The sequence below is a fragment of the Heptranchias perlo genome, chromosome 2, assembly GCF_035084215.1.
Source record: "Heptranchias perlo isolate sHepPer1 chromosome 2, sHepPer1.hap1, whole genome shotgun sequence".
In the NCBI taxonomy this organism is placed as follows: Eukaryota; Metazoa; Chordata; class Chondrichthyes; order Hexanchiformes; family Hexanchidae; genus Heptranchias; species Heptranchias perlo.
Window position 1 is genome coordinate 162,062,432 of NC_090326.1, and position 26,968 is coordinate 162,089,399.

Sequence of the window (26,968 nt, forward strand, 5' to 3'; positions counted from 1 at the left end):
TTCTCCTTAGAGCAGAGAAGGTCAAAGGGAGATTTAATAGAGGTGCTCAAAATTATGAGGGGTTTTGTTGGAGCAAGTAGGGAGAAACTGTTTCTTCTGGGAAGTGGGTCGGTAACCAGAGGTCATAGATTTAAAATAATTGGCCAAAGAACTAGAAGGGAAATTTTTTCACGCAGAGTTGTTAAGATCTGGAACGCACCACCTGAAAGGGTGGTGGGAGCGGAATTCCATAGGAACTTTCTAAAGGCAATTGGACGTGTATAGAATCATAGAAAGTTACGGCACAGAAGGAGGCCATTCGGCCCATCGTGTCTGTGCCGGCTGAAAAAGTTATCCAGCTTAATCCCACTTTCCCGCACTTGGTCCATAGCCCTGTAGGTTAGGGCACTTCAAGTGCTCATCCAAGTAAATTTAAATTTGATGAGGGTTTCTGCCTCTACCACCCTTTCAGGCAGTGAGTTCCAGACCCCCACCACCCTCTGAGTGAAAAAATTTCTCCTCAGCTCCCCTCTAAACAATTACTTTAAATCTATGCCCCCTGGTCACTGACCCCTCTGCTAAGGGAAATAGGTCCTCCCTATCCACTCTATCTAGGCCCCTCATAATTTTATACACCTCAATTAAATCTCCCCTCAGCCTCCTTTGTTCCAAGGAAAACAACCCCAGCCTATCCAATCTTTCCTCATAGCTAAAATTCTCCAGTCCTGGCAACACCCTCGCAAATCTCCAATGTACCCTCTCTAGTGCAATCACATCTTTCCTGTAATGTGGTGACCAGAACTGTACGCAGTACTCAAGCTGTGGCCTAACCAATGTTTTATACGGTTCTAGCATAACATCTCTGCTCTTAATCACCTGTCCTGCTACCTTCAGGGATCTGTGGATACACACTCCAAGGTCCCTTTGTTCCTCTACATCCCTCAGTATCCTCCCATTTATTGTGTACTCCCTTGCCTTGTTTGCCCTCCCCAAATGCATTACCTCACACTTCTCTGGATTGAACTCCATTTGCCACTTTTCTGCCCACCTGACCAGTCCATTGATATCTTCCTGCAGTCTACAGCTTTCCTCCTCACTATCAACCACACATTCAATTTTTGTATCATCTGCAAACTTCTTGATCAAGCCCCCCACATTCATGTCCAAATCATTAATACATACCACAAAAAGCAAGGGACCTAGTACTGAGCCTTGCAGGACCCCACTGGAAACAGCCTTCCAATCGCAAAAACACCCGTCAACCATTACCCTTTGCTTCCTGCCACTGAGGAAATTTTGGATCCAACTAGCCACATTCCCTTGGATCCCATGGGTCTTTACTTTTTTGACCAGTCTGCCTTGTGGGACCTTGTCAAAAGCCTTGCTAAATCCATGAACACTACATCAAATGCACTACCCACATCGACCCTCCTTGTCACCTGCTCAAAAAATTCAATCAAGTTAGTCAGACACGACCTTCCCTTAACAAAACCATGCTGACTGTCCTTGATTAACCCGTGACTTTCTAAATTACGATTTATGCTGTCCCTCAGAATCAATTCCAATAATTTGCCCACCACTGAGGTTAGACTGACTGGTCTATAATTACTCGGTTTATCTCTTCCTCCCTTTTTAAACAACGATACAATGTTAGCAGTCCTCCAATCCTCCGGCACCCCGCCTGTAGCCAGGGAGGATTGGAAAATGATGCTCAGATGTACTTGACGAGGACGTATTTGCAGGGTTATGGGGAAAAAGCTGAGATGTGGGACTAAATTGAGCTGGCACAGGTTTCTATGCTGTAAGATTCTATGATTCCCCCCATCCCCCGAGTGATCATTGGATAATTCTTGCCTCGTGCGCATCCCCGATTTTAATCGCTCCACCATTGGCGGCCGTGCTTTCAGCTGCCTAGGCCCTAAGCTCTGGAATTCCCTCCCTAAACCTCTCCACCTCACTACCTCTCTCTCCTCCTTTAAGACGCTCCTTAAAACCTACCTCTTTGACCAAGCTCCTGGTCACCTGTCCTAATATCCTCATGTGGCTCGATGTGAAATTTTTGTTTGATAATCGCTCCTGTGAACTGCCTTGGGACGTTTTATTACTTTAAGGGCGCTATATCAATGCAAGTTTGTTGTTGGATAAAACTGTTGCTTCAGGTAAAATGAATTGCTTTTTGAAACGCAATGACTTTTTCTTTATTCATTCATGGGATGTGGGCGTCGCTGGCAAGGCCAGCATTTATTGCCCTCGAGAAGGTGGTGGTGAGCCGCCTTCTTGAACCGTTGCAGTCCGTGTGGTGACGGTTCTCCCACAGTGCTGTTAGGAAGGGAGTTCCAGGATTTTGACCCAGCGACAATGAAGGAACGACGATATATTTCCAAGTCAGGATGGTGTGTGACTTGGAGGGGAACGTGCAGTTGGTGTTGTTCCCATGTGCCTGCTGCCCTTGTCCTTCTAGGTGGTAGAGGTCATGGGTTTGGGAGGTGCTGTCGAAGAAGCCTTGGCGAGTTGCTGCAGTGCATCCTGTGGATGGTACACACTGCAGCCACAGTGCGCCGGTGGTGAAGGGAGTGAATGTTTAGGGTGGTGGATGGGGTGACAATCAAGCGGGCTGCTTTATCCTGGATGGTGTCGAGCTTCTTGAGTGTTGTTGGAGCTGCACTCATCCAGGCAAGTGGAGAGTATTCCATCACACTCCTGACTTGTGCCTTGTAGATGGTGGAAAGGCTTTGGGGAGTCAGGAGGTGAGTCACTCACCGCAGAATACCCAGCCTCTGACCTGCTCTTGTGGTCACAATATTTATGTGGCTGGTCCAGTTAAGTTTCTAGTCAATAGTGACCCCCAGGATGTTGATGGTGGGGGATTCGGCGATGGTAATGCTGTTGAATGTCAAGGGGAGGTGGTTAGACTCTCTCTTGTTGGAGATGGTCATTGCCTGGCACTTGTCTGGCGCGGATGTTACTTGCCACTTATCAGCCCAAGCCTGGATCTTGCTGCATGCGGGCACGGACTGCTTCATTATCTGAGGCGTTGCGAATGGAACTGAACACTGCGCAATCATCAGTGAACATCCCCGTTTCTGAGCTTATGATGGAGGGAAGATCATTGATGAAGCAGCTGAAGATGGTTGGGCCTCGGACACTGCCCTGAGGAACTCTTCAGCAATGTCCTGGGGCTGAGATGATTGGCCTCCAACAACCACTACCATCTTCCTTTGTGCTGGGTATGATTCCAGCCACTGGAGAGTTTTCCCCCTGATTCCTGTTGACTTCAATTTTACCAGGGCTCCTTGGTGCCACACTCGGTCAAATGCTGCTTGTCATGAGCGTGAGATGGTGGCCGTTTTTTCACACCGCGGCCTCCCGAGCAGAAGCAAGAAGGTGCCTGGTTTGACCTCCCGTCCGCGCGGATCTCGGCTGGGCAGGGGTAGGGGGTTCTGTGCTTGGTTTCACCGCCCCCCCCCCCCCCCCCCAGCTCCCCACCCCCCCTTCCCACTCTATCGGGCTAGGAAAGGGAAGGGAAGGGTCCCTGCTCCATGATTCCGGCAACACGTGCCGGGAAGCCCTCTTGTGTGGATGTGGCAGGATCATGTTCCACTGTGAGTCGTCCCCCACACCACCACCCCCCCCCCACAGTCGAATAGCCCGTTGACTCTCGCTGTTCCCATTGAAAAAAATGGCCACTTTGGAAAGGGAGCGGAGGGTGGCCGGCAGCGGTGAGACCGCCTCTCGGGAAGGAATCGAGGCCTTCGCGAAGGCGGGTGAGCAGAGAGAGAGAGAGAGAGAGAGAGAGAGAGAGAAAATTGGCACGGAAATTAAATAAATAAAAGGCAATGGATTTTGATTCGCAATTGCGAGGCACTCCTTTTATAAAAACAAAGCGGCCTTTGATAAAGTTGGTATTTATGACTTGCCTTAAGGCAGCTTTCCACCCTCCGATCCGGTCTTAAAGGTGCACCGCATCCACCTGCGTTGTCACATGATCCGATGGGGTCACCGGCCCATTTCCTGGTGCCTCACAGCACCCTCCCCCCCCCCCTCGATCAAGACCGTGCCTTAAACCGGCCGCGTACAGTACAGGCGGGTGAAGAGCCTCCTGTTCACGGCCACGGTGGACAAGTGGGTGCGAGTGCGGGATCCTATTCAGAGTACCGTGGGCACCCCCCATTACAGAAAGGACATTAAAGCTGTAAAGAGCGGACGGCGTGGATATCCCAGGAATGGGAATCTCTCGTTATCAGAAGGGTCCGGAGGCACTGGGACTATTCCCACTGGAGCAGGGAAGCCCAACAGGAGGTTTAATGGAGCTTTTTTAAATGATGAAGGGTTTTGATAGAGTGACTAGGGGTAGACTATATTCTCTGGGTGGGGAGTCTGTGATGGGAGATCATCCATTTAAGATGGAGAGAGAGGGGTTTAGGAGAAATTTCTTTATGCCTAGGGTTGTTGGAGCATGGAATGCCTTGCCATAGGGAGTGGTTGAGGCAGAGACCTTTGTTACTTTTAAGCAAAAATTGGATGAATATTTGAAACAGATTAAGATACGGGGCCATGGGGAGAGCAGGGAATGGCATCAGCTTTGGATTACCGTAGCAAAGAGCTACTTCCCTGTCCCAGCGGATTTCCCCCCCCCGCGGATTCCCCCCGACTTCCCAGCGGATTCCCCCCTGCGGATTCCCCCCGACTTCCCAGCGGATTTGACTTCCACTTATTAAGGGACTTCAATTTTTGCCATCCCTTCCCATCAGTAACCTCCTTGCACCTCGTTGCCCCTATTTGTTGTCTCCACTGGTTCAGTGGGCGATCATCAGATCGATACAGTTCTGCAAGTTTAGCCTTTGTGCAGCAGACGGCCTTCACTCTTTGTGGCTGTGATGCAATTGGTTCCGTCTAGGTACCCTGGACCCCCAGCATCATCGTCCTGTCATACCCTGGACCCCCAGTCTCATCGTCCTGTCATACCCTGGACCCCCAGTCTCATCGTCCTGTCATACCCTGGACCCCCAGTCTCATCGTCCTGTCATACCCTGGACCCCCAGACTCATCGTCCTGTCATACCCTGGACCCCCAACTCATCGTCCTGTCATACCCTGGACCCCCAGCATCATCATTCTGTCATACCCTGGACCCCCAGACTCATCGTCCTGTCATACCCTGGACCCCCAGCATCATCATTCTGTCATACCCTGGACCCCCAGTCTCATCGTCCTGTCATACCCTGGACCCCCAGACTCATCGTCCTGTCATACCCTGGACCCCCAGACTCATCGTCCTGTCATACCCTGGACCCCCAGCATCATCATTCTGTCATACCCTGGACCCCCAGCATCATCGTTCTGTCATACCCTGGACCCCCAGCATCATCGTCCTGTCATACCCTGGACCCCCAGTCTCATCGTCCTGTCATACCCTGGACCCCCAGACTCATCGTCCTGTCATACCCTGGACCCCCAGCATCATCATTCTGTCATACCCTGGACCCCCAGACTCATCGTCCTGTCATACCCTGGACCCCCAGCATCATCGTCCTGTCATACCCTGGACCCCCAGCATCATCGTCCTGTCATACCCTGAACCCCCAGCATCATCATTCTGTCATATCCTGGACCCCCAGCGTCGTTGTTCTTTTGTAATACCCTGGACCCCCGGTGCCGTCGTCCTGTCATACCCTGGACCCCCGGTGCCGTCGTCCTGTCACACCCTGGACCCCCGGTGCCGTCGTCCTGTCACACCCTGGACCCCCGGTGCCGTCGTCCTGTCACACCCTGGACCCCCGGTGCCGTCGTCCTGTCACACCCTGGACCCCCGGTGCCGTCGTCCTGTCACACCCTGGACCCCCGGTGCCGTCGTCCTGTCACACCTTGGACCCCCGGTGCTGTGGAAACCATCCCACAACATAAAGGAGATGGAGTCTATGACACTGGGGGTTTAGGTGGGCCTGAACACCTCCTGGAGGCGGCGATGACATAACATCTCCCTGATCGAGCTGCTGCGCGAATGCTGACAGCACAGAGAGCTAAACACAACACGCAAACAATTGGTGTCTTTACCTCATTAGTGCGCCAACAGGCAACGCATGGGGCTCATGCCTGCGACTCTACTGGTGGGTGTGAACGGAACGACTCCCACACTGCCCTCTGCGTTATGTGGGAGCAGCGTTCCGCCCTCGGAACACCGAGCTCCGTCTGTGCTCACTGACCTACACTGACTCCCGCTCTGGGAACGCCTCAGTTTTAAAATCGCCCCCTCCCTATCTCTGTAACCTCCTCCAGTCCCTACAACCCTCAAGAGATCTCTGCGCTCCTCCAATTCTGGCCTCTTGCGCATCCCCCGATTTCCATCGCTGCACCATTGGCGGCCGTGCCTTCAGCTGCCTCGGCCCCAAGCTCTGGAATTCCCTCCCTAAACCCCTTCTTTAAGATGGTCCATAAAACCTACCTCTTTGACCAAGCTTTTGGTCACCCGTCCTAATATCTCCTTATGTAGCTCGATGTCAATTTTTGTCCAATTACTGTCCTGTGAAACGCCTTGGGACATTTTACTACATTAAAGGCGCTGTATAAATACAAGTTGTTGTTGCTCTGCTAAACCTGCCAATCCAGTTCAGTACATCATTATGTTTGCGTCACTGTGCAGCACCAGCTCGCTGACGCTTCGGGACGACTCAGCGCTCACGTTCCCAGGCCCGCCCAACGCGGCACGTCACCTAAACAAAAAAAAAACCCGCCTGCGCCTGCCCAGAACGCGCGACCTGCCGCGCACGGGTCGAAAACCAGGTCCGTGGGGTCGGGACTGGTCTTCGACAGGCCTGAAGTCCCCCCTCCCTAGCACCGCTGTGGGAGCACCGTCACCACAAGGCCTGCAGCGGTTCGAGGAGAATGCCCGCCGCCACCGCCACCGCCGCCTTCTCGAGGGCAGCCGGGGACGGGCAATGAATGCCGGCCTTGCCAGCGTCGCCCGCATCCCGAGGACAAAGAGGCCGGGGCCAGGGGATGACGTAAAAGTGGGAGAGCAGAGCCACGTGAGTGACTCTGGCTTCACCCGCGGGGCTCCTACAGGCGAAAGCATCTCCTGGATTTCTAACGAACCCGGTCCTACAAACTCGAAACATCGTTGCTTGGCGGAGGTGTTTTGAGGCAGGTCTGTTTCCCTCGGTTACCCTGGTGTTGGGTTCCATCCATGGGTTGGGCCCACTGATTTGCCAGCCAGTTGAATGCCAGTGGCCCAATCAGAGGTGGACAAGTTGCCAGAGAAGATTCCCAGAGTGTTTTGCTTTCATTTCAAGCCAGTATAAATAATGAAATCCTGTTACACCTATCTCTCCCTGCGTCTACCTGAAAAATCGTAGGTCCACACCCACTTCCTGTTTGCAAAGCCTTACTTCCTGTTGTCACACTTTGGCGTCAACTATTTCCCCCCCCCCCCCCCATTATAAATTCCCGTGTCCGCATTTATAACGGTAACCCCCTAAGAAGGGGAAAAAATTACAGGGCTATGAGGGAAAGAGCAGGGGAGTGGGACTAAATGGATAGCTCTTTCAAAGAGCTAGCACAGGCACGCTGGCCAGAATGGCCTCCTTCCATGCTGTATGATTCTATGTAAACTTGTCACGCTGTAATTACACCTTCTCGCCAGTGGTGGCACTGTAGGGCCTTGGTTTTGATCCTCTCAGTTCCTCAGTCTGCACTGTAGAGAAATGATATGCTTCCCCCGGATTTTAAACATTAATATTTGCGCCCCTCCCGATTTAGTGAGAAATACTTTCCCTGCTGCTTTCCTTAAAATTCCAGCTTGTCCGGGAAGGATGTTTAACTCTGGAAGGAAAAGGCTGTGAGCAATTCCTCACCAACGCAAGCTGCAGCTAGAAAGGTTTTGACACGTGGATTAAACGTTACATGGATAATACACAAGCCTGACATTCAAATAATTAAGGACAACCCCTTGCGTGTATCTAGCCCACCTTGCAATCCAGAAAGACCTGTCGGAGCGTTTTACAATAAGAGGGAGAAGGAAAACTTTTCCAAGACCAGTTTTAAATTTACTCTTCACTACTGTAAATTTCTGCCATCTTGTCCCATGGGCTGTCTTATTATTATCATTTCACATCTTATGTAGCCTGGTCTGTCCGTCCCCCTCCCGCTCCTCCCTCTAACTTCCTTGCAGCCAAAGCCAGGGGGAAATTGCAGCCATGTTTTTAGTCGCAGACTTGGTAAAGCTCTTGCCTCCCCGTGAAAGTCGGACTCCTCGGGGTCTGTCCCGCTCTGCTCCCTGACTCGACCCTCACTGACGTAACTGGTTCCTCCTTTGGAGGTGGCGGTGGGAGGGAAATTGAACTGTGGACAGGAATCATGTGGAATTAAATAGAATTTACAGCATAGAAACAGGCCATTCGGCCCGACTGGTCCATGCCGGTGTTTATGCTCCGCATGAGCCTCTTGCCGCGTTTCCTCATCTAACCCTGTCATCATATCCTTCTATTCCTTTCTCCCTAGTGTTTATCCAGCTTCCCCTTAAAGGCATCAATGCTGTTCGCCTCAACTACTTCATGTGGTAGCAAGTTCCACATTCTCGCCACTCTCTGAATAAAGAAATTTCTCCTGAATTCCTTATTGGATTTAGAATCATAGAATGATGTAATTACAGCACAGAAGGAGGCCATTCGGCCCATCGAGCCCATGCTGGCTCTTTGTGAGAGCAATCCAGTTAGTCCCACTCCCCCGCTCTTGCCCCGTAGCCCTGCAAATTTTTTCCTTTCAAGTACTTATCCAATTCTTTTTTGAAGGCCACCCTTTCAGGCAGCGCATTCCAGATCATAGGAACATAGGAACAGGAGTAGGCCATTCAGCCCCTCGAGCCCGCTCTGCCATTTGATAAGATCATGGCTGATCTGTGATCTAACTCCATATACCCGCCTTTGGCCCATATCCCTTAATACCTTTGGTTGCCAAAAAGCTATCTATCTCAGATTTAAATTTAGCAATTGAGCTAGTATCAATTGCCGTTTGCGGAAGAGAATTCCAAACTTCTACCACCCTTTGTGTGTAGAAATGTTTTCTAATCTCACTCCTGAAAGGTCTGGCTCTAATTTTTAGACTGTGCCCCCTACTCCTAGAATCCCCAACCAGCGGAAATAGTTTCTCTCCATCCACCCTATCTGTTCCCCTTAATATCTTATAAACTTCGATCAGATCACCCCTTAACCTTCTAAACTCTAGAGAATACAACCCCAATTTGGGTAATCTCTCCTCGTAACTTAACCCTTGAAGTCCGGGTATCATTCTAGTAAACCTACGCTGCACTCCCTCCAAGGCCAATATGTCCTTCCGAAGGTGCGGTGCCCAGAACTGCTCACAGTACTCCAGGTGCGGTCTAACCAGGGTTTTGTATAGCTGCAGCATAACTTCTGCCCCCTTGTACTCCAGTCCTCTGGATATAAAGGCCAAATTTCTGTTAGCCTTGTTGATTATTTTCTGCACCTGTTCATAACCATAACCACTCGCTGTGTAAAAAAGCTTTTCCTCATATTACCTTTGGTTCTTTTACCAATCACCTTAAACCTGTGTCCTCTGGTTCTCTGGAGAGGGCCCCAGTGCGAACCGGGGAGGGGAGAGGACCCCAGTGCGAACCGGGGAGGGGAGAGGACCCCAGTGCGAACCGGGGAGGGGAGAGGACCCCAGTGCGAACCGGGGAGGGGAGAGGGCCCTAGTGCGAACCGGGGAGGGGAGAGGGCCCCAGTGCGAACCGGGGAGGGGAGAGGACCCCAGTGCGAACCGGGGAGGGGAGAGGGCCCCAGTAATGAGCCGGGGGTTGGGGCGAAGAGTATTAGCATTTTTATTTAGTCTCGGGATATGGGCGATGATTTATTGCCCATCTCCTGTCGACCCGAGCGGGCGGTGATGGAGGTGACGGGCCTTCTCCCTGCTGTCTGTGCAGTGACTGTGATCCCACAGGGCAGTCAAGTAAGGAATTGCAGGATATTGACCAGCGACGAGGCGAGAACAAAACGATATCTGTCCGAGTCCGGACCGTGTGTGACTTGGGAGAGGGGCTTGATCGGGTGGATGCGGTAAGGATGTTCCCAAGGATGGGTGAAACTAGAACTAGGGGGCATAATCTTAGAATAAGGGGCTGCTCTTTCAAAACTGAGATGAGGAGAAACTTCTTCACTCAGAGGGTAGTAGGTCTGTGGAATTTGCTGCCCCAGGAAGCTGTGGAAGCTACATCATTAAATAAATTTAAAACAGAAATAGACAGTTTCCTAGAAGTAAAGGGAATTAGGGGTTACGGGGAGCGGGCAGGAAATTGGACATGAAACTGAGTTCGGATCGGTCAAGGCCCTGTGGGTGGCGGAGAGGGCCCAGGGGCTGAGCGGCCGGGTCCTGCTCCTACTTCTTGCGTTCTTTAGATTTGAGGTTAGGATCAGATCAGCCATGATCTTATTGAATGGCGGAGCAGGCTCGAGGGGCCGACTGGCCTACTCCTGCTCCTGTTTCTTATGTTCTTATGTTCTTGGAGGTGACGGTGTTCCCAATAACATGGCTGGACGGGGAAAAGACTGCCAGCAGGAACTGGAGAGAGGGGGGGGCGGGGGAGCTGGGGAAAGGTCTCAGCTGGTGCACACCAGACCACAGTACAGCAGCTGTTGCCACAGTAACACCACAGAGCCCGCCTGCCGACCATCAAACGCAGCGATGCGAGGAGCAGCCCGTGAACAGGACGCGCGCTCTCGTTCCTGCGAGTTTGGTGGAGCGAGACCATGGTGGCAGCGGTTAAAGTGGCACGGCCGTCGTCGAGAGGGCAATCGACGGGACCCGCCTGTCGAGAGGAGGCGACGTCACAGGGAAAATACGGTGGTGGGGGGGTGGGGGGCACATTTCAGCGTCGCACCGCGTGCTGAACGATCGCACCGCAGGCCGGTCGCCCTCTGGAAATGAAAGTTGGGGATCCGTCTGCTCCTGAACTCGGGGACCTCTCCATCTGCCCCCCCGCTGCGCGTCCCTCTGGCATTCTCTGCCTTTGATCTCAGGTTCAGTCGCTGGCCCGTGCTGAGTTAGGCCGGTCTCGGTCTGAGCGGCGGTTAGGGTTCCGAAACTGGTCTCGCAACCGCCTCCCCCCACCCCCCCCCCCCCCCCCCGCCCCCCCGGCCCCTCACCCCGAGCTGGGGGGAGGGGGAGGGTGTGGGAGGACGGTTATGAACCAGCCAGGGTGACCTCTCCCGCTCACAGCAGCGATCCCTGGTTTGAAAAAAAAAAATGCACGCGTGGACGTAGGGAAGTGGGCCAGGATCGGGCTCGATAGTGCTGCCCTCCGTAGTCGATGGGCCGACGGCACTCGACTGTCTGAGCTCACAGGTGTGGACGAGGCACTGGACGGAGAACGGGGTGAGGGGGAGGGGGAGGGGCTGGGAAGAGTTTGCTGTATTTCAAGGCGGCGTTTCCCCTTTAATTGGCAGTGCTCTGTAACTAGGCGACAATCCCTAGTTATCTCTTGTCCACTTATCCATTTCCTACAGGGAAAATTCTCTCGGTCGTGGTCGAACCTCCCACGGGCCCACTCTTCCTGTTCTCGGAGGCTCTTCGCGCTGACTGAGCCGAGCTTTTGTTTTCAGAAGCTGCAAGTTTACTCCATTCCAACCCGCGACTCGGACCCTGCAGTCAGCTGTAAAATGCCGCAAGGGATCCCAGGTTCCATTTTGAAAACTTACTGGCACGTTCCCAACTGCATCACTTACGCAGATGAGATCTGCGATGCAGATTTAACCAGTTTAACCTGCTGCGTTCATCAGAAGGTCATGGGTTCAAATCCCGCTCCAGAGACTTGAGCACATAAATCGAGGCCGACACTCCCAGCGGCAGTACCGAGGGGAGTGCTGCGCTGTCGGGGGTGCCGTCTTTCGGATGCCCCGTCTGCCCCCTCTGGTGCACGTAAAAGATCCCACCTCATCATTTCGAAGAAGAGCAGCAGAGTTCTCCCTGTTGTCCTGACCAATATTTACCCCCTCGACCAACATCACTTTAAAAAAAACAGATCATCTGGTCATTTACCACATTGCTGCCTGTGGGATCTTGCTGTGCACAAATTGGCTGCCGCGTTTCCTACATTACAGCACTGATTGCATTTCAAAAATACTTCATTTGGCTGTAAAGCGCGTTGGGACAACCTAAGGAGGCGAAAGATGCTATATAAATGCACGTTTTTTTTTTGTTAGTATGTTAATTACAGTATCCCTGATTTAGAAAGCGGAGAAAAGGACACGGGGAGCACCTGATTGTTATCCAGTGAGGTTTGCTGGGAAGTGAGGATGGGATCTGGCTTGGCTGTGATGCTGCTACAGTTAAATAGCCAGCAGATGATCACCATCTAGGCTCACGCTTGAGGACTGACCACTTGGGTATGGTTGAACCAGCACCTCCTGGATAAAATTGGAAAAAAATCTCAACCTCTCATGGGAATTTCTAGACATAAAGGACCAAGGTCCATCTAGTTCACCTTCTATCATCCTGGTAGTCGCACAATACAACGATTGGAGTTGTTGACTAATCATAGCAATCAATTAGTCTACAGTCGGGATATATATATTTCCCCCTCTCTCTGTCTCTCTCAAGCTTGTGCTGGATGTGGATGTCCTGTCTACGAACCTTACTTCCTTTTGCTGAGAGAAAACTGCGATCAAGTTTCATGGCGTTCCCAATTGTAAATTGCTATGTCAACATTTCCCATTCCGCGCTGCTGCGTCAGCCGTCACGATTAGTCGCAGGCTTCGGCCACCAGGTGGCTCTGTGGAGTAAGTTTCCGAAGCCCCTCTCCCAGCTCTGTCTTGACCTTGTTTTAAAAACCCGGTGCATTCGCCAACTGACTGTGGGCAACGCCACTGATATTGCATCAATTTACAACGACCAGCAACAGTTGTTCGAGGGCGGGGTCTTTGAAACGTGCGTGGATCAGAGACGGGAGCGTCAGCAGCGGAGAGGAGGGGGCTGTGTTTTTTTTTGTTTCCGTGGTGGGTAGAGTGTTTGTTGTTTAAGGGGGAACATCGATCAGTTTTATGGTTTTTATAAGTCTCTGCATCCAGGTTATTCTTTATATTCAGGACCGTGGCCTGTAGACCCCCCGCCTCTCACTGGCACCGCCTCTGTATCACTGACGCACAGGAACGAGCTGCAGTCTGCCCAGGGAGCTGTTTGTACGAGATTACTTTCAACATGTGTCTCATCAGTGGGTCTGCCTCTGGTGCAGATAAGGACGGGCTTGTAAGAATGGATATAATCTTTCTTGCCTATTGATTTTTCCCAACTATTTTCCCATTGATTAAATAAAATAGTTCGGGCCATTGAACTCGAAAGAGAGAGTTTTATTCACCTATCTAAACACAAATGTTACTACCAATTACAAGCAATAATATAAAACGTTACCAGATGCATTTAAGGAGAAGCTAGATAAACGTATGAGGGAGAAAGGAATAGAAGGATATGTTGATAGGGTGAGATGAAGAGGGGTGGGAGTGGGCTTGTGTGGAGCATAAATACAGGCATGGAGCTGTTGGGCCGAATGGCCTGTTTCTGTGCTGTACATTCTATGTGATTCTATGTGAAAGGTGCTATTTAAATCCAGGTTTGTTCTTTCTTTCTTAATCTGTTCTTAGTTGTGTTGGTTAGAGGGCCACAATATTGACCAGGAACCAAAGTCCGACGAAGCTCACCGGACGTCTCAGCGCACAAAAGGAGCCTTCAGTCTTGCGGCACCGTTGAGCCGTACAGAGTAGGGAGTCGGGGTCCAGCCTGGTCCGAGTTGCCTGACCTCGGACGTGGCTGCGGTAGGGTCACTGCAATTAGCCTCAGTGTGCCTCCGCCTAGGGAAAGAGGCCCCCACCCTCGGTCGCCAGACGGCAGCCGCTGCTGGCAGGTCCGCGAGTGAGGGCCTCCACGGTCAAATAGCCTGCCGACGCTCGCTGTCCAGCCTCTGGCACACGAGGGATGGCCAGTCGGGTGAGCGGCGGGGATGGGTGGGGGGGGGGGGGGGGGAGGAGGGCGCAAAAGCCCTGAAATGGGACCGTACGCCGCCACGCAGTCAGTGCCCCCAGGAGATGAGGGGGGAAAATTGGGGACAAAGGTTTAAAAAAAAAGGTCCCTCCTCGCTCTTGTCATGTGCCGGGGAGGGGATGATTAACTCAGTACAGACCTGGGACGCTCCTGGACAGTCCATTTGCCCACCAAGGCATCAGGGGAGCAGCTGATGCATACCCCTAAAAATTGGCGCTGATTGCAGTGTAAAGACACCACGCATATTGAGGTGGGCACTGCGGGGGGGGGGAAAAGAGTCAGTAATTGGGCCACGGTCTCCACCCAGTTTCGCGTGCCCTTCTTGCACCTGCCCCCTTCGGTCCTGATATCGGGATAATGCCATCCCGCCTCCATCGCTCCCACTGGAGTGGCCGCCTGCAGGGACCTCATCCCTGGCGGAAGAGGAGCCCGTGGGACAGAGCAGCTTTTTAGGGAATGGGCTGGTTTCTTCCCAGATTTGGGAAACCTTCGGCCGGCACCCTTGGCGGAAAAGGCGGCACCTCCGACAGTGCGGCGCTCCCTCAGTGCTGGCGCTGGGAGTGTCGGCCTGGATTAAGTGCTTAAGCTTCTGGGAGTGGGACTTGAACCCACCACCTTCTGTCTCAAGAGGTGAGGGCGTTACCCTCTGAGCCACACCCACCCTCCCTCCCTCCCTACCTGGTGGGTCTGGGGTTGCCAACTCTGCTGGACGTATTCCAGGAGGTTTCATCACATGACCCACCCGCCTCTGACCGCCCCGCACTCCCGCCATTGGTCGCCCAACACATCCATTCTCATGACGACCCGCCTTCCCACGGCCAATCGGAATGCAACCAGGCTCTTCGTTACCCGATTGGGCAATTCTTGACTGCTGACTGGCGATTGTCCCATCCACAACATTTTTATAACGTATCAACAAAAGTGTGCAAAGAAAACGAGAGAAAAAAACACACAATCTTTTCCAACGCCCCTGTGGCTTTTTTTCTCCCGAGTGTTGCTGGCAGCAGCGTCCTGGAGATTAACCTTTTAATTCCCGGAGACAGTGGGACAATCCTGGAGGGTTGGGAACCCTTAGTGACCCTCGAAACGCGACAGAGTCTAGGGCGCAACTGACCAGCACTCGGGGGTGGGAGGGAGGGAGGGGGAGCGGGAATCGGGGATTTATGGGCGCACCGTGTCCATGCAGCAGCTCGGCACACTTCTAAGCAGACCCCCTCCCCTCCCGCTCCACTTGAGTGAGGGGTCGGGTCTCGATCTGCGAGCGTGTGCTGCTTCCAGACGCCTCGGAGGGAGGCTGGAAGTCTGGCGGCCGCTGATAGCCCCGTCTCTGTTTGATTTGTGATACGTCTTTGAATCGCAGTCTGACAGAAGGCTGCTGGGGGGCTTATCCATCAGGAATGAGGGCCAGGGACTCTATCAGCGTATTATCAGTAACCACTCATGCACTGATGTCCTTATTCTTTCACCCTCTAACCCCACCATGGCCACGATTCAATTAAAATAAGATAAGGAAATCAAGACTAGTGTTATGTTTAAAAAGAGTTATAACAATGACAGCATTAGTGACACTGGAACTCGAACCGACTGTTTAGTTCTGATTTTTACTCTCAATTTTCAGTATCTGCCTTTTTCAGTGTGCCATGATGTGGAGATGCCGGTGATGGACTGGGGTGGACAAATGTAAGGAATCTTACAACACCAGGTTATAGTCCAACAGTTTTATTGGACTATAACCTGGTGTTGTAAGATTCCTTACATTTCTCAGTGTGAGTATTTCTCTGTCTTCCTTTCATTCAGTCTTTCTCTCAGTTCCTCAATCTCGGTGTTTCTTGTTGTCTCTTTCTCTCCCACTGTACTTTGCTCCCTCAATCTTATATCTAAAGTCACAATGAGTCCTTCCAATATATTCAGAATAAAGACAGGTTTTAAAAAAAAAACCCAAACCTGCTCCCTCTCTGTTCATAGGCCGCCTATGTTGGGGCGGGGGAAGGACGTTGCATTGACATAGCTCCTTGCCCATCCTCGAGATGAGCCCAAAGTCCTTCGCAGCCAGTCAATTTCTTTTGAAGGGCAGTCACTGTGGTTTTGTAGGCAGACGTGGCAGCCAATTGTGCGCAGCAAGGCCCCACGGACAGCAGACTGAGATGAGTGAGCAGTTGATCCGTTTTTGCTGGTGGTTAAGGGTTAAATATCGGGCAGGACAAGTCCCCGACTGTTCTTTGAAATAGTGCTGTGAGATTGTTCAAAGCCACCGGAGCAGGCAGAGGGGGGCCGCGGTTTAACGTCTCCTCCAAAAAGCTTAAAGACACACGCTCTAAATTTGCCAATCCCACTCTCCCACGCTCGAGGGGAGCCCAGTCAGAGACGGTGCCGCAAGACTGAATCTCTTGCTGGCGCTCCCTCTAAGCGCAGCTCCGCGCTGGGGTTGTGTCATATCGCGTAAGGGGCTGTGTTTTTTTTTTTCTCTCTCGCGCGCTGCTGCGGAGGTGGGCCGCCTCTCCTGACCTGATCGCTCCGTCGTTGCTTCTCCCGCAGTCACGATCGACGACGTTGAGGAGGTGCGGGCAGGCCACCAGTCCGAGGGCATGCAGAAGTTCGCCAGCGAGGTCCCCGCCGATCGGTGCTTCACCATCGTCTTCAAGAGCAGGAAGAAGAACCTCGACCTCATCGCCAGCGATGAAAAGGAAGCCAAGCACTGGATTGAGGGCCTCGGCAAGCTCAAGAAGAGAGACTCCGGCATGAACAAGAGAGAGCGGCTGGACCAGTATCCTTCACTCAGGTTCTCGCGCGCACCGGGCTGGGGGAGGGGGTGGCGGGGGGAGTTAAAGTGCCACATGATCGACACCTCGTCCACCAACCTTAAACATTCACTCCCTTCACCACCGGCGCACTGTGGCTGCAGTGTGTACCATCCACAGGATGCACTGCAGCAACTCGCCAAGGCTTCTTCGACAGCACCTCCCAAACCCGCGACCTCTACCATCTAGAAGGACAAGAGCAGCAGGCACATGGGAACAACACCACCTGCACGTTCCCCTCCAGGTCACTCACCATCCCAACTTGGAAATATATCGCCGTTCCTTCATTGTCGCTGGGTCAAAATCCTGGAACTCCCTTCCTAACAGCACTGTGGGAGAACCTTCACCACACGGACTGCAGCGGTTCAAGAAGGCGGCTCACCACCACCTTCTCAAGGGCAATTAGGGATGGGCAATAAATGCCGGCCTCGCCAGCGATGCCCACGTCCTGAGAATGAATTTTTTTAAAAAATCTTTCCGCGGTCCCCCGCTCCCAGTGAGGAGCCACTTGACGGGAGCTCTGCCTCGCACCCAATTACCGCTCAATCAAGCCTCCACTTCCCACTGGGAGTGCATGATCGGAGAATTTACCCTGGATTATGGAAAATTCCTTTGCGCGGGCTCGCCAAACTGAAACTGGTTTAACGATTGCATTAAAATGGCACAGGCCAACTTTACAGGGTCACGAGTTTGCCAGCTGTTTTTTTTTTGTTTTGAAGCATTTTTCTGCCCCACCACTCCATGAGGCGCTGCCTCTTGACTTGGTCATGATGTGGAGATGCCGGTGATGGACTGGGGTTGACAATTGTAAACAATTTTACAACACCAAGTTATAGTCCAGCAATTTTATTTTAAATTCACAAGCTTTCGGAGGCTTCCTCCTTCCTCAGGTAAATGTTCAGGAGCTCCTTGAAGCCTACGCATTTATACATATAGAACAATACATGGTGTTGACTTGGTGCAGTTGCTCAGCTCCAGCCACCCTCTGGGCACCTCGCCCAAGTAACCGTTCTTCCTGTGGAACCTCTAAGAGCGAGCAGCGGCTGGCTATTCGACCACAGCCAAGTCCGACCCGGCTCTCACTCGCTGTCCACGAGCACGTCGCCAGGAGGCGGGAACTCTGCCTGAGATTTCCCCCCTCCCTAGCCCATGGAAGAAAGAAAGACTTGCATTTATATGGCGCCTTTCACAACCCCAGGATGCCCCAAAGCGCTTTTCAGCCAATGAAGAACAGTCACTGTTGCAATGTACGATTCGTGGCCACCAATCTGCGCACAGCAAGATCCCACAAACAGCAATGACCAGATCATCTGTTTTTTAGCGATGTTGTTTGAGGGACAAATATTGGCCAGGACACCGGGGAGAAATCCCCTGCTCTTATTCGAAATAGTGGCCGTGGGATCTTTTACATCCACCTGAGAGGGGAATCAGGGCCTCGGTTTAACGTCTCATCCAAAAGGCAGCACCCCCAACAGCGCAGCACTCCCTCGGCTCTGCACTGGAATTTCGGCCTGGATTACGCGCTCAAGTCTCTGGAGTGGGACTTGAACCCACGACCTTCTGACTCAGAGGTGAGAGTGGCACCCACTGAGCCAAATCGCCTTCAACACCCTGGCCCAGGGACTTACACCATAGCTCTATTATCCTGGTGTTCCCCCCCGAGATTTGAACCCTTCACCCAGTTTGCCGGGACTAGCCTTGTCAGCTCCCCCTTCGTAACCCTGTCAAAGGTGTGTGACTCCTGCAGGTTTGTAGATTATTTCTAAATACTCACCTTTGTCCTTTCTGCAAACGATGGTGGTGTTGTGGTTATGTCACTGGACTAACAATCATGGGAACGTGAGTTCAAATCCCACCATGGCAATTTGAGAATTTGAAATCGGTTTTAAACAAATCTAGAAAGTAAAAGTGACCGTGAAGCTGTCGATTGTCATTAAAAAACCCAACTGGTTCACTAACGTCCTTTGGGGAAGGAAACCTGCCGTCCTTACCCGGTCCGGCCTGTATGTAACTCCAGTCCCACTCCAACGTAGTTGACTCTTAACTGCCCTCTAAAGTGGCCTAGCAAGTCCCTCCGTTGATTCAAACCGCTACCAGCAGTTTTTAAAAATTCGTTCACTGGATGTGGGCGTCGTTGGCAAGGCCGGCATTTATTGCCCATCCCTAATTCAAGAAGACGGCGGCTCACCACCACCTTCTCGGGGTCAACTAGAGATGGGCAATAAATGCCGGCCTTGCCAACGACGCCCACGTCCCAAGAATGAATTTTCAAAAAAAAAACCCTGCTGGTAATTCGTGTCATCGCCCCACGTTTAATAATCAGTGGCTGACGAGAATCTGGTCTCACAGTAGCAGCTGTGTATAACCGCTGACCAGGTTCCTTGGGCTCTCGGAACAATGGGCCCTGGGACGGCTGCCAATTCCTGCAGGAGACTCTTCCTTCCCACGTCTGTTGTCCCGAGCAAGCCGACACGGAGGCCGCGACACCTGACACTGGTGCGTGGGGCTGGAGGGAGGAGAGAGATAGTGCAGCCCCACGACGGCTGTGGGAACAGAGCACAGGAAGCTGCCGCTGAAGCCTTCCAGCTTCCTGAGGCAGGATTGTGCAACCCAGGCCGCTGTTGACAGGCCCATTCTTTGTTCTTCTTGGTTGCAGGCCCTGGCTCAGCGGGTAGGGCCGAGCCGGAGGGCGGCGGGTTCGAGACCCACTCCAGACACTTAAGCACGTAATCCAGGCTGGCACCCTGGTACGGAGGCGGTGCTGCTCTCTTAAAAGTGCCGTCTTTTCGGATGTGACGTTAAACCGAGGCCCCGTCTGCCCTGTCGGGTGGACGTAAAAGGTCCTGTCGCACTATTTCGAAGAAGAGCCTGGGAATTCTCCCCGGTGTCCTGGGCCACTATTTATCCCTCCACCAACACCACTTAAAAAAAACAGATTATCTGGTCATTTATCTCACTGCTGTTTGTGGGATCTTGCTGTGTGCAAATTAGGTGCGGTGTTTCCCTCCATTACAACAGTGACTACACTTCAAAAATTAATGTACTGGCTGTAAAACGCTTTGGAACGTCCTGAGGTCATGAAAGGTGATATATAAATGCAGCTTCATTCTTCTTTTCCCAAGTTATTATAAGATTCCACAGTGCTGTGTACACAGGCTGTATATAAGATTCCACAGTGCTGTGTACACAGGCTGTATATAAGATTGCACAGTGCTGTGTACACAGGCTGTATATAAGATTCCACAGTGCTGTGTACACAGGCTGTATATAAGATTCCACAGTGCTGTGTACACAGGCTGTATTTAAGATTCCACAGTGCTGTGTACACAGGCTATATTATGAGATTCCACAGTGCTGTGTACACAGGCTGTATATAAGATTCCACAGTGCTGTGTACACAGGCTGTATATAAGATTGCACAGTGCTGTGTACACAGGCTGTATATAAGATTGCACAGTGCTGTGTACACAGGCTGTATATAAGATTCTACAGTGCTGTGTTTTAACTCTTTACAATAGATTGCATGAGTGGAAGATCCAGCTCAGCGATGATACCCAACTCTCCCAGAATCATAGAGTAGAAACAATTGATTTTTACAGCACAGAAGGAGGCCATTCAGCCCATCATACCTATGCCAGCTCTGAGAGATTATCCACTTAGTTCCACTCACCTGCCCTTTCCCTAAACTCTTCCAGATTTTTCTTTTTTAAATTATTTATCCACTTCACTTTTAAAAGCTAATAACTGCATTAAAAAATAAAGTCCTAACCTCAACTTTTATTCAAATTCACACACGACATCCCCTGTGACTGTGACCGTGGTAAACTATCCCTCCTCGTCCTTCGCGACCTGTCTGCAGCCTTTGACATGGTCGACCACACCATCCTCCTCCAACACCTCTCCTCTGTCGTCCAGCTGGGTGGGACTGCGCTCACCTGGTTCCATTCTTATCTATCCAGGCGTAGCCAGAGAATCACCTGCAATGGCTTCTCTTCCCGCTCTCGCTCCGTTACCTCTGGAGTCCCCCGAGGATCTATCCTTGGCCCCCTCCTATTTCCCATCTACGTGCTGCCCCTCGGCGACATCATCTGAAAACACAATGTCAGACTCCACATGGACACTGACGACACCCAGCTCTACCTCACAATCACCTCCCTCCACTGTCTCTGATTTGTCACACTGCTTGTCCGACACTGCTAGTCCTGGATGATCTGAAATTTTCTCCCATTGAACATTTGGAAGACCAAAGCCATCGTCTTCGGTCCCCGCCACAAACTCCAATCCCTGGTCACCGATTCCACCCCCCTCCCAGCCTTCAGGCTCAAACAGACCGTTCGCAACCTTGGCGTCCTGTTTCACCCTGAGCTGAGCTTCTGACCACATATCCTCTCCATCACCAAGACCACCTACTTCCACCAAAATAATATTTTTTAAAAAATTCGTTCATGGGATGTGGGCGTCGCTGGCTAGGCCAGCATTTATTGCCCATCCCTAATTGCCCTTGAGAAGGTGGCGGTGAGCCGCCTTCTTGAACCGCTGCAGTCCGTGTGGTGAAGGTTCTCCCACAGTGCTGTTAGGAAGGGAATTCCAGGATTTTGACCCAGCGATGATGAAGGAACGGCGATATATTTCCAAGTCGGGATGGTGTGTGACTTGGAGGGGAACGTGCAGGTGATGTTGTTCCCATGTACCTGTTGCTCTTGTCCTTCTAGGTGGTAGAGGTCGCGGGTTTGGGAGGTGCTGTCGAAGAAGCCTTGGCGAGTTGCTGCAGTGCATCCTGTGGATGGTACACACTGCAGCCACTGTGCGCCGGTGGTGGAGGGAGTGAATATTTAGGGTGGCGGATGGGGTGCCAATCAAGCGGGCTGCTTTGTCCTGGATGTTGTCGAGCTTCTTGAGTGTTGTTGGAGCTGCACTCATCCAGGCAAGTGGAGAGTATTCCATCACACTCCTGACTTGTGCCTTGTAGATGGTGGAAAGGCTTTGTGGAGTCAGGAGGTGAGTCACTCGCCGCAGAATACCCAGCCTCTGACCTGCTCTCATAGCCACAGTATTTATATGGCTGGTCCAGTTAAGTTTCTGGTCAATGGTGACCCCCAGGATGTTGATGGTGGGGGATTCGGCGATGGTAATGCCGTTGAATGTCAAGGGGAGGTGGTTAGACTCTCTCTTGTTGGAGATGGTCATTGCCTGGCACTTTTCTGGCGCGAATGTTGCTTGTCACTTATGAGCCCAAGCCTGGATGTTGTCCAGGTCTTGCTGCATGCGGGCTCGGACTGCTTCATTATTTGAGGGGTTGCGAATGGAACTGAACACTGTGCAGTCATCAGCGAACATCCCCATTTCTGACCTTATGATGGAGGGAAGGTCATTGATGAAGCAGCTGAAGATGGTTTGGCCTAGGACACTGCCCTGAGGAACTCCTGCAGCAATGTCCTGGGACTGAGATGATTGGCCTCCAACAACCACTACCATCTTCCTTTGTGCTAAGTATGACTCCAGCCACTGGAGAGTTTTCCACCTGATTCCCATTGACTTCAATTTTACTAGTGCTCCTTGGTGCCACACTCGGTCAAATGCTGCCTTGATGTCAAGGGCAGTCACTCTCACCTCACCTCTGGAATTCAGCTCTTTTGTCCATGTTTGGACCAAGGCTGTAATGAGGTCTGTAGCCGAGTGGTCCTGGCGGAACCCAAACTGAGCATCGGTGAGCAGGTTATTGGTGAGTAAGTGCCACTTGATAGCACTGTCGACGACACCTTCCATCACTTTGCTGATGATTGAGAGTAGACTGATGGGGCGGTAATTGGCCAGATTGGATTTGTCCTGCTTTTTGTGGACAGGACACACCTGGGCAATTTTCCACATTGTCGGGTAGATGCCAATGTTGTAGCTGTACTGGAACAGCTTGGCTAGAGGCGCAGCTAGTTCTGGAGCACAAGTCTTCAGCACTACAGCCGGGCTGTTGTCGGGGCCCATAGCCTTTGCTGTATCCAGTGCACTCAGCCGTTTCTTGATATCACGTGGAGTGAATCGAATTGGCTGAAGACTGGCTTCTGTGATGGTGGGGATATCGGGAGGAGGCCGAGATGGATCATCCACTCGGCACTTCTGGCTGAAGATGGTTTCAAACGCTTCAGCCTTGTCTTTTGCACTCACTGAAACTCTCATCCGTCCCTTTGTCACCTCCAAACTCGACTATTCCAATGCTCTCCCGACCGGCCTCCCATCTTCCACCCTCCATAACTTGAGCTCATCCAAAACTCTGCTGCCCCGTATCCTGACTCGCACCAAGTCCCGTTCACCCATCACCCCTGTGCTCGCTGACCTACATTGGCTCCCAGTCCAGCAACGCCTTGATTTTAAAATTCTCAACCTTGTTTTCAAATCCTTCCATGCCCTCTCCCCCTCCCTATCTCTGTAACCTCCTCCAGCCCTACAACCCTCCGAGATCTCTGCGCTCCTCCAATTCTGGCCTCTTGCGCATCCCCCACTCCCTTCGCTCCACCATTGGCGGCCGTGCCTTCAGCAGCCTGGGCCCTAAGCTCTGGAATTCCCTCCCTAAACCTCTCCGCCTCTCTCTCCTCCTTTAAGACCCTCCTTGAAACCCACTTCTTTGACCAAGCTTTTCGTCACCTGCCCTGATATCTCCTCCTTTGACTCGGTGTCAAATTTTCTCTGATTAGCCTGGGGATATTTTCCTACGTTAAAGGTGCCATATAAACGCAAGCTGTTGCAATCTTTTGGTGATTATGTTTTTGTCGCCCAGTGATCCCGCCCACTGTAGGGCAAAGCTTTGAAAATAATTAAAAGAAATAAATGGTTTGTTTCAGGGCCAGAATTCACTGAACGGTTCCATCCATTGCCAAATGGCAACCCGATGGTGGTGATGTGAATCCATTATGTGCCTCAGTAGCGCCCTTCGGTGGTGAAAAGGTGAAGCTACTGTCTGGCTCTCCCCCACCACACAATGTGCACACTCTGCGCAAGTGCTAAATGTGGAGGGTGACACTTTTATATTTTGACGGGTGCCTCATTTGTACACAGTTGGTTATCTCGGAGAAGATCAAACCAGACCTGTAATCATCTAAAAACTGGCCTAAATTTGACAGTGAAAATCACCTTAATGATAGTCTGCAATCAAACTCTATTTAACCTCCTCCCCCAGGGTGGCACATTTACTGATTGAACCATCAAGGCTCTCAGTAGTAGTTAACGATCAGTTGGTAGTCACTAATAAGGAGCTGGTAGTAGTTAATGATGAGTTGGTAGTAGTTAACAAGGGGCTAATAGTATTACTGATCAGTTGGTAGTAGTTAATGAGCTGGTAGTAACCAATTGGTAGTATTAACGAGGGGCTGGTAGTATTAACGAGGGGCTGGTAGTATTAACGAGGGCCTGGTAGTAGTTAATGATGAGTTTAAAGCTTCGAGTGTTTCAGTTTGGGGTTTGGGAGGTTTGGTACAGCCTTAGTGCCCTGTCTGTTGGAGTTGTCTCCTTGCATCACCCTGCAGATGGTTCCAGATTTATCTCCAAAAGGCCGATGTCGACAAAGACAATAAAATGACTTTGGACGAAGTGAAGAACTTCCTGCACATGATGAACATCGAGGTGGATGATTTGTACGCGAGGGATCTGTTCAAGGTACAGTATTGAAAACCTGCTACTTCTTTCTCTACTTTCCCTCCCCTGGGGGCACTGGCTCTTTCTAGGGAGTGACTCTTCTGAGCAGCCCTCTGGCACCTTACCCGTGTGGCACCAGTAGCCCTCTGGCACCTTACCCGTGTGGCACCAGTAGCCCTCTGGCACCTTACCCGTGTGGCACCAGTAACCCTCTGGCACCTTACCCGTGTGGCACCAGTAGCCCTCTGGTACCTTACCCGTGTGGCACCAGTAGCCCTCTGGTACCTTACCCGTGTGGCACCAGTAGCCCTCTGGCACCTTACCCGTGTGGCACCAGTAGCCCTCTGGCACCTTACCCGTGTGGCACCAGTAGCCCTCTGGCACCTTACCCGTGTGGCACCAGTAACCCTCTGGCACCTTACCCGTGTGGCACCAGTAGCCCTCTGGTACCTTACCCGTGTGGCACCAGTAGCCCTCTGGTACCTTACCCGTGTGGCACCAGTAGCCCTCTGGCACCTTACCCGTGTGGCACCAGTAGCCCTCTGGCACCTTACCCGTGTGGCACCAGTAGCCCTCTGGTACCTTACCCGTGTGGCACCAGTAGCCCTCTGGTACCTTACCCGTGTGGCACCAGTAGCCCTCTGGTACCTCACCCAACTACATTCGTGATGTCCGAGCCCAAAGATGAATGTCAACTATTCTTCCACAAGGAGCATCACAACCAACCCCAATCCTGTCCACACACATTTTCCACTAGTGGGCCCTGGTAAGGAACCAGCAGAGGGCACCTGACTGACTTCTCTTCTTCCTGCCCCTTTTAACCTAGAAGGGCTGTAAATAGAGACCGGATCTTGTGCCTAGAATTCTGCTCTTCAGCTTGTTGAGCACAGCATTAGCCTCTGAGTGGCATTTCCCAGGCTAAATTAGGAGCCATTTTATGCTGCGTTTTGAGGCTGTCCAAATAGATTTCACATATCATTTAAACTTAATTGTATAGAATGTACAGCACAGAAACAGGCCACTCGGCCCAACAGGCCCATGCCGGTGTTTATGCTCCACACGAGCCCCCTCCCACCCCTCTTCATCTAACCCTGTCAGCATATCCTTCTATTCCTTTCTCCTTAAATGCATCTATGCTATTCACCTCGACCACTCCTTGTGGTAGCGAGTTCCACATTCTAACCACTCTCTGGGTAAGGAATCATAGAAAGGTTACAGCACGGAAGGAGGCCATTCGGCCCATCGAGTCCGCACCAACTTTCTCCTGAATTCCATATTGGATTTATTAGTGACTATCTTATATTTATGGCCCCTAGTTTTGGACTCCCCCACAAGTGGAAACATCTTCTTATCTACGTCTGCCCTATCAAACCACTTCGTAATCTTAAGGACCTCTATCAGGTCACCCCCTCAGCCTTCTCTTTTCTAGAGAAAAGAGCCTCAGCCTGCTCAATCTTTCCTGATGGGTAGAACCTCTCAGTTCTGGTATCATCCTTGTAAACCTTCTCCAGTGCCTTAATATCCTCTTCATAACATGGAGCCCAGAACCGTGCCAACACTGAGAGAGACTTTTATCCCATCAGCCTGGGCTGGTGTTGAAGCCAGGTCCCAGAGATGAAAGGCCAGTCTCTAACATCTTGTGTCACGCAGCCCTCAGCTTCCCTCCTGTGTTCTGTTCATTCTTGGTGTCCCGCACCACGAGGCCCCCCCCCCCGTCCCCTTTTCCCCCTCGGCTTCACCGTTTGGGGAACAGCTTTCTCCTGTTGTCGCTTCCCTTTGCCTTGTTGGCTTCACGCCGAGCTCTCCTCTTCGTCCCGCAGAAATGCGACAAATCAAAAGACAGCACCATCCACGGCAAAGAGATCGAGGAGTTTTACAAGCTGGTGACGGAGCGTCAGGAGGTCGGCGTCATCTTTGAGGCCTACTGCACCAAGGAGCACGTCATGACCGTGGAGAAGCTGATGGACTTCCTGCGGAAGGAGCAAAGGGAAAACTCGACTCCGGAAAATGCTGCAAGACTCATTCAAAAGTATGAATTGAACGAGGAAGGTGAGGCGGGGCCAGCATCGGTCCTCACTTTGAAACCTTTTCTCCAGCCCGACTGGGATAAGAATCGGATGATGATGATAACGGCTGTTTGTTTGTTTTTCATTAGCCAGGTCCGATTACCTCATGACCAAAGACGGCTTTCTCTGCTACCTGATGTCACCAGACAGCGACATTTTCAACCAGGAGCACAAGAAGGTTTACCAAGACATGACAAAGCCCCTCAATCAATATTACATTTCTTCCTCTCACAACACCTACCTAATGAAAGACCAGCTTGAAGGACCCAGCAGCATCGAGGCCTACATCAGGTACTGAAGCCTTCAGCACAGAAATAGCTTGGAGTTGGAGGTGGAGTGCAGCGTCCCTTAGAACAGGCTGTGCGGAGTGGTAGAGTGTCATTGTGATTGGAGGGGGGGGGCGGGGGTTGGATAGAGTAGAGTGTCATTGTGATTGGAGGGGGGTTGGATAGAGTAGAGT

General features: G+C 51.7%; 1 protein-coding gene across 2 annotated transcripts in view; it reads left to right on the plus strand.

Annotated features, from left to right (window-relative positions):
- The window catches only part of plcd1a (phospholipase C, delta 1a), a 137,662-nt gene that overhangs the window by 67,886 nt on the left and 42,808 nt on the right, over positions 1-26,968 (plus strand). For both annotated transcript variants that reach the window (XM_067968351.1, XM_067968348.1), the window contains exons 3-6: positions 16,557-16,785; positions 24,334-24,463; positions 26,263-26,491; positions 26,598-26,799. In XM_067968351.1, coding sequence (XP_067824452.1) covers positions 16,557-16,785; positions 24,334-24,463; positions 26,263-26,491; positions 26,598-26,799 — 790 coding nt within the window. The remainder of the gene's footprint in view (positions 1-16,556; positions 16,786-24,333; positions 24,464-26,262; positions 26,492-26,597; positions 26,800-26,968) is intronic.